The following is a 12075-nucleotide window of genomic DNA, read 5'->3' as shown; positions in this document are numbered from 1 at the left end:
GTTTTCTTTGAAATCCTCTTTGTCTGTGTACATGGTTTGCAACCAGCAGTGGGTTGGAAGCCGGCTAGTGCTGGTTTGCGAGAGTTCATTTGTAAGTTCTCAGTTTTGCAGGCTGGTTGTGCAAGGCGGGTACCTTGAAGGCAGCCATGGCGAGCTCATGGAAGGTGGGGAACACCAGTCAGGGCCCTCTATCCCCGCAAGAGTGGATTCGCCCGCACACCTGGGCACGTGCGTAATAATCAACTTCCTCTCACCCCACGGCCAGCACCTGACGAGTACACAAGGTCTGGTGCATTGAATTGGGCAATAGTTATTTTTCTAGGTGGGGATTTCAAAATGTTCATGGAAACTGGAGTTCAAAGGTCACATGCCAGGCTGACATGATGGTTGTAGGTGGTGGGTTAAGCCTACGACGCCAGCATCCCATAGGAGCTCCTGTTTGAGTCCTGACTTCTGATCCAGCTCCCTGCTAATGTGCCTAGCAAGACAGCAGTAGACGGCCCCAGTGTTTGGGCCCCTGCATCCCTGTGGGAGACTCGGATGGAGCTCCAGCCTCCTGGGTTTGGCCTGGCCAAACTTTGGCTGTTGCGGCCAATTGAGGAGTGAACTAGCAGAAGGAAGATTTCTCCCTGTCTATCCTCGTCACTTTGTAACTCTACCTTTCAACTAAATAGAATAAATCTCCTTTTTTTTTTTTTTGTAAATACAAAGAGAATATGTATTTCCTATAAACTTATTGAAGATCCTTGGTAGGGTAACCCTAGCAGTATTAAAATTCTGGCCATCAGGGCTCCGGATTCTGTCCTGGTTGCCCCTCTTCTAGGCCAGCTCTCTGCTGTGGCCAGGGAGGGCAGTGGAGGATGACCCAAGTGCTTGGACCCTGCACCCCATGGGAGACCAGGATAAGTACCTGGCTCCTGGCTTCGGATCAGCGCGGTGCGCCAGCCGTAGCAGGCATTTGGGGGGTGAACCAATGGAAGGAAGACCTTTCTCTCTCTCTCTCTCACTCTCTTACTGTCTAACTCTGCCTGTCAAAATTAAAAATAAAAAAAAAAATTCTGGCCATCCCACGAGATGTAGTTTTTGCTTTGGGTGTTTGACAAATATGTTGCAGACTTCCACTACTTAGTACCCTGAACGTATTTCTGCATGTATGAATCATCCAAATGTGTTTTTAAACAGAACTGAGCGAGATGACATACGCGCTCAGTGATGGGAAAGCCCTGTTTCAAAGGGTTGGGGTCATGGGTGGGGTTGAGGAAGGTGAGCAGAAAGAGGTGGAGTGCCAAGTGACAAGGCGAGTGACAAGTGACAAGACAGAGTGACAAGGTGGAGTGACAATGGAGTGACAAGGTGGAGCAACAAGGCGTGGCGACAAGGCAGGGTGACAAGGCGGGTGACAAAGCGGAGTGACAAGGCAGGGTGACAAGGTGGAGTGCCAAGTGACAAGACGGAGTGGCAAGGCAGAGCTACAAAGCAGGGTGACAAGATGGAGTGACAAGTGACAAGGCAGAGTGACAAGACAGCATGACAAAGTGGAGTGACAATGGTGTGACAAGGTGGGGTGACAAGGCAGAATGACAATGGAGTGACAAGGCGGGGTGACAAGGCGGGGTGACAGGGCGGATATGCAGGGTGTGTGGCGGGGGCATCCAGAGGGACAGAAGCCGTGGCTGCGTGGAGGGGAGAGGACGTCCTGCTGTTACACGTGCACCATGAAGCTCCGCGCTTCTCCCTGCTGCGTCTCCCAGAGCCCCGAGGGCTGGCTGCAGAGCCGCGCGTGCTGACTCCTGGCTGGCGGAGCGTTTCCCAGGGGCTCCCCGGCAGGAGCCGTGCCAGGCCCCAGATGCTCCACTGTCTGCTGGGTCCTCCCCCAGGTGAGGTCACCGGGTGACGCTGCGAGCATGTGCTCACATTCTAGCTCTCCCATCTGAAACGACAGCTGTGTTATTTGTATTTTTATCTGTGCGTGTCCCCGCTGTACACCTGCTGTCGGGATGTGCCCGAAGGGGAAGGGAGGTGCTGTTCACTCTCAACACCTGATTAAGGTGCTAATTCTTCTCACTCTTCTTTCAAGCACACTACCCCGCTAGACTTCAAGTGCTCTCCACGCCCCGGAAGCTAGCCACGCTCTGACTCTTAATGAGGAGGTATTAAGTATGTTCCTGGGCCGTAGACGGTGTGTGGAATGCTAGGTTGATTGCAGGACTTGCATTGTGGGTACGTGGAGGATCATTGTGGTTACTGGAATGGATTTACGCAAAGCCACAGGGCCCTTTAAAAGTCAAACAAATCTCTCAGCATCCAGGCTCCTAAGTGAACAGGCCTGGCGGGCTGGAGGGCGCTCCAGGGGCCAGAAACCAAGAGCTGGAGAGTTCTCTGAGGCTGGGAGGCACGCTGCTTGCCTGCCCTGGTTTCTGCCTTCTTTGCTTTTTTTGGGGGAAATGCAGAACGAGTTGACTGCAAATATTTTAGAAGTTGTTTTCCACGGCAAGAGAAACCTCCCAGGATGACGGGAAAGCTGCTGTCCGCCCAGCACCCGGCCCCCGGCCACCCGTGTCCACACCACCACAGCTTCAGCCCCGCATTCTTACTCAGGATGTATCCTATGAGCCAGCCTGCTTTGCTGACCAGCCCTTGGATCAAGCGGAAAATTAACATCCAGGTGTAGTTGGGAGAAACGGCCATGAGGACCCCGGCTGCAGCATTGATGAGGATTGTGACCAACAGGCAGAGCTTACGGCCGAACCTGCGGGGGGTGGGGGGGGGAGAGAAAGTGAACTGGGGCTGGTTCTCAAAGAAAAAAAACTCACGAGAGTTAGGGAACTGCAGACGAGAGCAGAGCTTAGCTCTAAGTTATGGACATGCTGGGGTGGGGTCGGGGGGTCGTGGACTGAGGTCCACACGGAATCCCTGAGTCAGCCCCGTTCAGGTCACTCTGCCTCAATGTAAGCACAGGTGAGCCCCACCCACCAGGGCCAAGGCCCCTTCTGGGTCCACGCTGTGGCAGGTGTTCAGGGGCCCTTCCAGGACCCTCCTCCTCACCCATGCTGGGCATCGGCTGGGACGGTGGCCACCCGGACCGCCTGGATCGGGATGTGACCTCTAACAAGAGCCTGTGTGGCTGACGTGCGCCTTGCACATGGGAAGCTGGGCTTTCATTTCCCTGTGCTTCGGTATCTCATCCACAAGCTACTGAGGATAAAGTCCACTTGAGTCACTTTTAAGGTTTATTTGTATTTATCTTAATCTACCTGAATGCCAGAGAGAAAGAGAAAGAGAGAGCGAGGAGATATATAAGATCTTCTACTTCCTGGTTCCCCCTCCCCTGCCACATGCCTTCAACAGCCAGGGCTGGGCCAGGATGAAGCCAGGAGCCAAGGACACCATCCTGGGGGCTGGGGCCACCATCTGCCGCCTCCCAGGATGCATTAGCAAGAAGCCGTATCAGCTGCTGGGACTTGAACCCTGATATGAACTCTGACATGGGCTGCAGGCATCCCAAGAAGTGGCCTAACCTGCTGCCCCACCGTGCCTGCCCCGAGACTGTACTTGAAAAGTCTGTTTTGATCCCGAGTGAGATAGACGAGGATGCCAGGTGACTGGTACGCAGCCGTCGGTGCGTGCTTTGGGAAGACCCTGGACGGGTGGGAGCCTGGCTGCCCCCACGGTACGTGAACCGTGGTGCTGGCTCTCAGAGCCTTGCTGATGCAACTTTCGGAAAACTTGTCCGCTGCTCGCTGAACACAGCCGTGACCGGCAATCGGCTAAATCGCGCCAACACACGTGCCATCAGCACGTAGCCCCGAGTGCTTGCTTCCTAATCGCTTCACCCTACTTGACCGCGATGCTCACGAGGTTACTCATGTCCAGTGTAACCACGGAAACGCTATGCAACCGTGCACATTTCCAGCCGGCTCTGTCTGGGGACCTCACTTCCATAGCTTGAAATGAATGGACCATGTCCCTCACAGCCAGCCCATGGTTAACCATCTACGAGTTCATAGCACCTAGCACGAGCAATCATTCAGTGAGAACCTAGAACTGGTGAGCGTTTGCTTGTTTAGGAAGCTGTAGAAGAAGGAATTAATTAGCTTGTAGACGATTCATTTTCAAAGTCACTAACATATGACTGTACCCTTCTTTTCTTCCATCTGCAAAACGGACCCTCAAAGTGTTGGCTCGGAATAAAACTCGGTATTCTTGTTTTCCACCTCTTCCTAATGTCTTCCGGTTTTTAGTTTTCTAGAAGATACCCTAGTCAGATGTTTGTGTAGAGTTTTAGAATCCTCCATGGAAGATGATGTGTTTTATTTAATGTTGGTTTGATCTGGGATAAATGGGTTTCCGTGAGATTCTTCTCACATTGTAGAAAGTCTAAAAACGACTCGGGAGGCGTTCAGTATGCAAAAGCTGTATTCTTCGCATTTCTTTTCAGCTCTGTGGTAATTGTCTTGTTACTTTCCTGCGGTGGGGAACGCCCAGCCTGTGGGCTCTGTAAGGCTTGGAAAATCATTTTGTCTGGTCCTGCCAAGGCAACCGCAGCTGGGAATCGAAAGTCGGTAAGTCTACAGCAGCTCACGTTTAGGTTGATCCGTCTATACGGCCCAAGAAGGATGTTGTAAATATGCACTTGGCCCTTGGCAGATAAAAGGTTCCCCAGCTCCGCTAGGCCAACCTGCACCCTGTAGAAGGGACGACAAAGCCCCAGGCAACTTAAGAAAAATCAGAGGTGTGTATGAGAGTCCTTCCAACAGTCCATGAGAACTGGAATTCAAAATTACGTTTCTTTTGAGGCAATATTGTTTTGAAATCCAGGCACACCAGGGGGGCCTCCAAGAAGTTTACAAAAGTGCATTGGTGAAAGCTTTCACGCATCGGCTTGCGTTCTAATTCCATTTTTCCAGGAGCTTTGAGCAGCATCCTGAGGTCCAACCCTCTGGGGAAGAATAATGAGTAATCGCCTTGACGGGGCGGATTTCAGCCCCCAGAACGGAGTAGTGAGGTCACTCAGCAGGTGGATAATTGACTGGAGATGGTGACTCAGGAATGCACCGTCCCTGGGGAGTCCGGAGCGGCCTCCTACTTGCTGAGTGGGACGAGAATAATTAACTCACGGCTGAAACTGTCCCCTGTGCGCTCCCTGGACTCCGACTCCCCTGCCGATGAGTCACTCTTGACTCAAGGGTGGTCTCCCAAGCTGTCCTCCTTCCCGCGGCAACAAAAATAAAAAACACCCATCCGCGTCTACACCTCCCACGGCCAGCCCAGCAGCAGCCGTGGCCAGGAGGCTGGGTGTGGGTGATGGATGCAGCCGCTGCTGGCCTGGTGCCTCGGCTGCCTCCTTCCTCTCTCCTGTGCCAGCAGGCCCTCAGGCCCCCGGGTGTGTGCGTGAGCCTGCGTGTGTCTGCACGCGTGACACATGAAATTGTCATGATTCACCTTTACCATGTTTGCAAGTTTGAATCCAGCCTGAGGATAGGAGGCGCTTGGTGAGAATGTTCTCCTTGTGTCTGATATACTCGCAGGACTGGGGCACGTCAGGGACTGGACAGCAAGGCACGGAGAGTGCGTGTAAGAGTGAGGTAGACAGGGCCTGGGGCGCCCACTTCTGATCCAGCTCTCTGCTGTGGCCTGGAAAAGCAGTGGAAGATGGCCCGGGTGCTTGGGCCCCTTACCCACATGGGAGACCCAGAAGAAGCTCCTGGCTTTGGACCACCCCAGCTCTGGCCATTGCGGCCATTTGGGGAGTGAACCAGTGGATAGAAGACCTCTCTCTCTTTCTCTCTCTCTCTTTCTCTCTCTCTCTCTGTAACTCTGCCTTTCAAATAAATAAATCTTTTTTTTTTAAAGGGGTAGATTTACAGAATACATACAGTATGTCATCTATATATATTATACAAAGTTACCTCAAAGAGTTTGTGGAAAGATGGAGTTTGAAAAGATAAGCTTATTTGGTGCAAGACCTTTTGAGGTCCTGGTATGGTTTATCGCATGCATTTCCCATGAACTTTCTAAGCACCTCTCGCAAGTACTGATACACAGGTGGACGTCAGGTGTTACTGCCTGATGATTCCAGAGAACGAAACTGGCCAATGGCAAACACTCAGCACCCACCTGGTGTTAGGAATATTAAATGATTAACCCCAACAGCCAAGTTGTCCGAAATGCGTATCGAGTATAAAGCCAGTTATTCCATGTCTTTCCCTCTTGAGGACTCCTAGAAATAGCTAAGTGGTCGTCAGCAGGGCGAAGACGCTGTTACAGGGAACGTGTGGCACAGCGATGGTGGAATTCCACCGCGTCGGCCAACTGAAGGCACCGGGCCCCCAGCGGGGGCTGACACTGCGCAGCAACCCCCCGAGCATGGACGCATCTGGGGGGACCATGCCTCGTCTCCCTCTCTGGGGACGCTGACCCCGTGCAGGCGCCCACAGCTTTCCTGGCGTGACAGACCCCGCTTCCCTCTCGGAAGGTCATATCCTACATTCTACACGGATCGTCACATCTGGCCACAGGGTCCCACAGGCCAGGAATCCTGTGGTCTGCTGGGCAGTGGGGGAGCCTGCACTGGGCCTGGTGCCGGCGGCTCCCAGTGCACGGGAGACAAGTAGCGGATGGGACAGGGCTCAGGAGCCCTGGGAACCCACATGCAGGTGGGTGGCAGGAGGCCTGGAAACAGACTGGAGATTACAAAAGGGATTAAATCGCCGTCTGTTCCTCTTCCTGCGAACCCGAAGCTGCTGGCTCGTGTTGTGGCATCGCTCTACCACCCCAGAGCGTGGGGAATCAGGCATCAAAGCCGGGGAAGCTAAGCCTGCAGAACCAACAGGCCCGGGAGCCGGGGCTGCGGTCTGTGTGTCTGGGGAAAAGACGGTGTTCAGCCGGAGCCAGGTGAATCCCGGTCTTTGCCAAGCCTATGGGGTTCCTGAAATTCCACTGCAGGTGCTTCCCCCCTACCTGTCTGCCAGGTAGCCGATGCCCACAGAGCCGATGAAAAAGCCGATGTTCACTGCCGACTGAAACAGGTCCAGCATCCAGGAGCGGGCACACACCAGGTTAAACTGCCGGCCCGGATCAGGAGAGAAGGAAAATAAGGCTGTGTTAGCACCCGGCTGGGGGCACTCAGCCCGGGGAGCTCCCGGAACGCGCCTGCTGCACCGCTGGCTTCCTTTCTGCCCACGAGCGTTGCCACGCAAGCTCCCTCGCGCTTGCCACGGCCCCACCTCGTTAGGCTGAGCTGTGGTCTGGGCCAAATCAGCCAAAATCCTTTTTCCCGTCCTAGTTTGACTACACAGAGGCAAACAGGCGTGTGGATGGGATACAGACACGCCCGGCCGTGGGCTGGGCCGCGGAGTGCCGCTTTGCTGTCCTGCTAAAGGCCGGGGCACTTGCTCTCGCTGGAAGAAGAGGCAGGAGCCCAGGTGCAGCGGGCGCCGGCCTGGGGGTCCGGAGATGCAGCTTCTGGAGCTAACTCGGCTCAGCCACTCCGCGGCCTGGGGCGCAGCTCTGCTCTCCTCCAGGCCTCAGTGTGGAGGGCTGGGCGGGGTCGCCCTGTAGAACCCCTTAGAGTCCTCCACCCCCCAATTCCTGGAGCTATCTGCCCCCTCACAGCCTGCCCGCCTGCAGGTCTGCTTGGACAGATTGTCTCCATGGCAACCAAGCAGACCTTTTGTACTAAGCCAGGCAACTTTTTTCAGAGTAATTTCCCTTCTCTGTTTTGCCTTGCTCCAATAACCTCTCTCTCTCTCTCTCTCTCTGTTCTCTCCATACTTATTGAAATAAAGCTTCATGATTACACTTTTTAAAAAATTATTTACTTGAAAGACGGGGGGAGGGATCTTTCATTTGCTGGTTCACTCCCCAAATGGCCACAATGGCCTGAGCGTGGCCACACCGAAGCCAGGAGCCTGGAACTCCATCCAGTGCTTGGGCCACCTTCCTCTGCTTTCCCAGGCGCATCAGCAGGGAGCTGGGTCAGAAGCCGTGCAGCCAAAACTCCAACTGGAGCTCACGTGGGATGCTGGCATCCCAGGCAGCAGCTTAACCCACTGTGCCACGCTGCTGGCCTCCACACTTCGATTTCCATGAGACTGTATTTTAATAAAATGACAGTACTGGTGCATAATCTCCAGCCCCAGATGGTTTGATTTGGACACTTAGAGCAAATGAAAGAGGGGAAAAGCATCGAGGGAAAAGCAGCTTGCATCCCACAGCAAAGCGGACTTCAGGTCCCTGTGCCCGGTGGAGGAATGGCGCCTCCAGAGAGGGAGGAAGGGGAGCATTCTCTTTCCCACCTCCTTTGCAGGAGCACGGATGTGCCTGGTGTTTTCCTTACTGCGGAGACTTGCATAGACTAGAACCATCACCGTCAGATTTGAGGAAGCTTTGCTAACCCACTCACACGCCAGACAAACGAGACGCCTCCTCCTTGCATTTGGGGAGTAAGATTTTGCAAGGTGCACCGAGTCCAAAGAGCATGTCCAGGCACAGCTACCAGGGCCAGGCTCTCCCTGACTATTTTTCTTGAAAAGCTCAATTGTTTGCTTTTCTCTGCTGCGGCCCAAGCCCACTTACCTCGGTGACGATGGAGGAGCCGGGCGTGTCATACACCCAGCCGTGCTGACAGGGGCCCAGCGGCAGGTGGCTCCTGTTGGGGGCCAGGCTGGCCAGCGGGTCCACACAGTCCAGGGAGCTCTGGTTCCAGTCCACCTCATAGCGCATGCACTGGCGGACGAAGGCCCCGTCGGCGGCGCCCAGGCCCGGCACCGTGTAGTTCAGCTCCTCCCCGGGGCTCCAGCCACAGCGCTGGCTCAGCTCGGCCACGCCAGGGCTCCGGCAGCGGTGGTCGGGGGTGAAGCCCAGGAAGACGATGCCCACGTAGATGGGCGTGAAGGCTGCGGAGATGAGCGCCAGGAGGAAGAAGGTTTGTTTCTGGAAGAAGTGGAAGTGGCCGACTTGCTCCAGGATGTCGTCCACGGTGGGCATGGTGTCTGGAGGCAGAGTCCGCCTGCCGCGGCCCCTGTGTTGCCGGAGTGCGGCTGAGAGCAGGTGCGGCCAGCTCAGCGCAGGCCGGACCAAAAGTCAAAGGGTGAGGGTGGCTCAGTTATGAAGCCGCCCGCCTTCAGGGCTGACTTCACCCTGGGCCCACTCTGGGGGGTGTGTGTCCTGCTGCTGCCCCGGGCTGTGCTGTCCCGCCTATGGGAACATCCCTTCCCCTGCACCACGAACAATTCCCTCTCTGTATCCCACAGGGAGAAATCCGAGTGCTCGCCCTATCACCGCCCGTTAATCTCTCCCTAGCCAGGAAATTAATATAGTCCTATCTCAGCCACAAGGCGCTAGGGGAAGGGGCACTTGCCCAGAGGAATGTGAACCAGGGGCTCAGGTCAGAGCGCTTGACTGGCTTCAGGGTGGTTTGCGGATCCAGTCGCTGGCTCCTTCTCACACCCGTGTGCCCTGGGTGTGCACTCAGCTGCCTGCTTTGATTTTGCCTATTTTTTTTTAAAGGGAAAGCCATTGCCATTAAAAAATATTTATTTAAAATGCTGAGCATCAGAGAGAAAGAGAGATCTCCCCAGGTGGCTGCAGCAACTGGGGCTGGGCCAGGCTGCAGCCAGGAGCCAGGAGCTCCAGCTGGGTCTCTCATGTGGGTGGCAGGGACCCCGGCACTTGGGCTGTCCTCCCCTGCTTCCCCTGATGCGTTAGCAGGGAGTTGGATCAGAAGCGAAGTAGCCGGGACTCGAACACAGGTTTGGTGAGGGGATGCTGGCGTTGCAGGCCCAGGTTGGCATCTGTAATTCTGCTTTTTTGAGTGTTGATTCTGATCTGCCACGCGTTGCCTTTCAACCGGAAGCGTCCCTCAAAGAAGGAAACGTCCAGCGCACTTCCGGTGCGGGTGCAGACGCAGGCAGGTGCGTTTTTGTCGCTGTCTTTTTGTCCTAGACGTTCCTGTCTGTTAGGGGTGTCTCTTCAGGATGGCGTTGGCTGCACCCAAATGCAAGATGGCGTGAAATCTTCCTCTGCTGTGGACGGGGGATCCTAACCGTGTACCATCATGACACCGCCTGGGGTGGATGTGTGAGCGCAACAACACACTTTTTTGTTTGTTTGTTTGTTTGTTTTTGTTTTTGACAGGCAGCGTGGACAGTGAGAGAGAGAGACAGAGAGAAAGGTCTTCCTTTGCCGTTGGTTCACCCTCCAATGGCCGCCGCGGCCGGCGCACCGCGCTGATCCGAAAGTAGGAGCCAGGTGCTTCTCCTGGTCTCCCATGGGGTGCAGGGCCCAAGCACTTGGGCCATCCTCCACTGCACTCCCGGGCCACAGCAGAGAGCTGGCCTGGAAGAGGGGCAACCGGGACAGAATCCGGCGCCCCGACCAGGACTAGAACCCGGTGTGCCGGCGCCACAAGGCTGAGGATTAGCCTAGTGAGCCGCGGCACCGGCCTAGCAACAGACGTTTAGTGCAGTTTTCTCTCCTTCTTCTTCCTCAGCCCCTTCCTCCTCCTCCTCCTCCTCCTCTTTGTTCTGAGGAGTCCCTGAGGTCCCCAGCTTTTCCTCTGTCCTCAGGGACCACTTTCCAGGTCACCTTTCTCTGTGGCCACGACAGTTTTTTTTTTTTTTTTTTAAAGATTTATTTATTTCACTTTGAAAGTCAGAGTTACACAGAGAGAAGAGAGGCGGAGAGAGAGAGAGAGAGGTCTTCCATCTGATGGCTCACTCCCCAGTTGGCTGGAGCTGCGCCGATCCAAAGCCAGGAGCCAGGAGCTTCTTCCAGGTCTCCCACGTGGGTGCAGGGGCCCGAGGACTTGGGCCATCCTCTACTGCTTTCCCAGGCCACAGCAGAGAGCTGGATCGGAAGTGGAGCGGCCGGGCTTCGAACTGGCGCCCATATGGGATGCCGGCACTTCAGGCCAGGGCTTTAACCAGCCACAGCACTGGCCCCTCCTTTTCTTCTTCTTCCTCTTCCTCCTCTTTTCTGTGGACTAGTCCGTGGCTACGGCAGTGTGGTCTGGCAGTGCTGACTCGGGGTGGATGTTCGGGGCAGCAGTTAAATCACCGCTTGGGATGCCCATATCCGGATCAGAGTGCCTGGGTGTGAGGCCTGGCTCGGCTCCTGACCGGGGTTCCTGCTGATGTGCAGCCTGGGAGGCAGCAGGCGATGGCTCCAGCCGCTGGGTCCCTGCCGTGTACGCGGGGGACCCTGGCTGAGTTCACAGACCCTGGCTTTGGCTCTTTTGGGCATTTGGGGAGTGAAGCCAGTAGATGGAAGATGGTTCTCTTTCTCTTCCTGTCTGTCCTGCTACTTTTCAGATAAATCCATTTTAAAAATAAATAAAAGTACCAACCCATAGGAGTCTTCGCCCTCACTGTGCTACAAGCTTCTGTTTTCTTTTTTTAAAATATTTGTTTATTTATTTGAAAGTTAGAGTTACAGAGAGAGGGAGAGAGAGAGAGTGTGTGAGAGAGAGGGAAAGAGAGAGAGGGAGAGAGAGAGGGAAGGGAAGAAGGGGAGAGAGAGAGAGAGGTCTTCCATCCGCTGGTTCACTCCCCAATTGGCTGCAACAGGCGGAGCTGCGTGGATCTGAAGCCAGGAGCCAGGAGCTTCTTCCGGGTCTCCCCAGGGGGTGGCAGAGACGCCAGCATGAGGGCCATTTCTGCTGCATTAATGGGGAGCTGGATTGGAGTGGAGCAGCAGGGACAGGAAGCAGCACCCATATGGGATGCCGGCGTCCCAGGTGCCAGTCCCACCTTCCGTTTCCTTCTAACAGCGAGAGGCTGGGCATCAGGCACCAGCGAGCAAGTTGGCTCCCGCCCCGTGGCCTGAGGGCTGTGCTTCGTGGTGTCCAGGCACTGCCGCCGCCTGGCCCTGCGCCGTGTGTGTGGGCTCAGAGCCGCTCCGGGGCTTCTCCGGCGGCAGGCGAGTCCCGCCTGAGTCAGAAGTGGAGACTGTGTCTGTCCTCGGGTCCCTGGCCTGACCCTCCCCCCTGTTGTTCACTGGAAGCTGGCAGTGGGGGTGGGCAGAGCCAGTGACCAAGGCTGTGAGCTTCGCTCCATTCCCAGGAACTCAGAGTCG

At 55.4% G+C, this 12075-nt stretch overlaps 1 protein-coding gene across 1 annotated transcript in view; it reads right to left on the bottom strand.

Annotated features, from left to right (window-relative positions):
• SLC22A2 (solute carrier family 22 member 2) overlaps positions 1 to 9030 on the bottom strand; it is a 28324-nt gene extending 19294 nt beyond the window's left edge. The window contains 3 exon segments of the mRNA NM_001082115.1: positions 2595 to 2749; positions 6961 to 7064; positions 8578 to 9030. Coding sequence (NP_001075584.1) covers positions 2595 to 2749; positions 6961 to 7064; positions 8578 to 8988 — 670 coding nt within the window. The 5' untranslated portion in view covers positions 8989 to 9030.
• Positions 9031 to 12075: the final 3045 nt, after the last annotated feature.

Source organism: Oryctolagus cuniculus, chromosome 5 (assembly GCF_964237555.1).
Source record: "Oryctolagus cuniculus chromosome 5, mOryCun1.1, whole genome shotgun sequence".
In the NCBI taxonomy this organism is placed as follows: domain Eukaryota; kingdom Metazoa; phylum Chordata; class Mammalia; order Lagomorpha; family Leporidae; genus Oryctolagus; species Oryctolagus cuniculus.
This window is presented reverse-complemented; position numbering and strand designations above follow the sequence as displayed.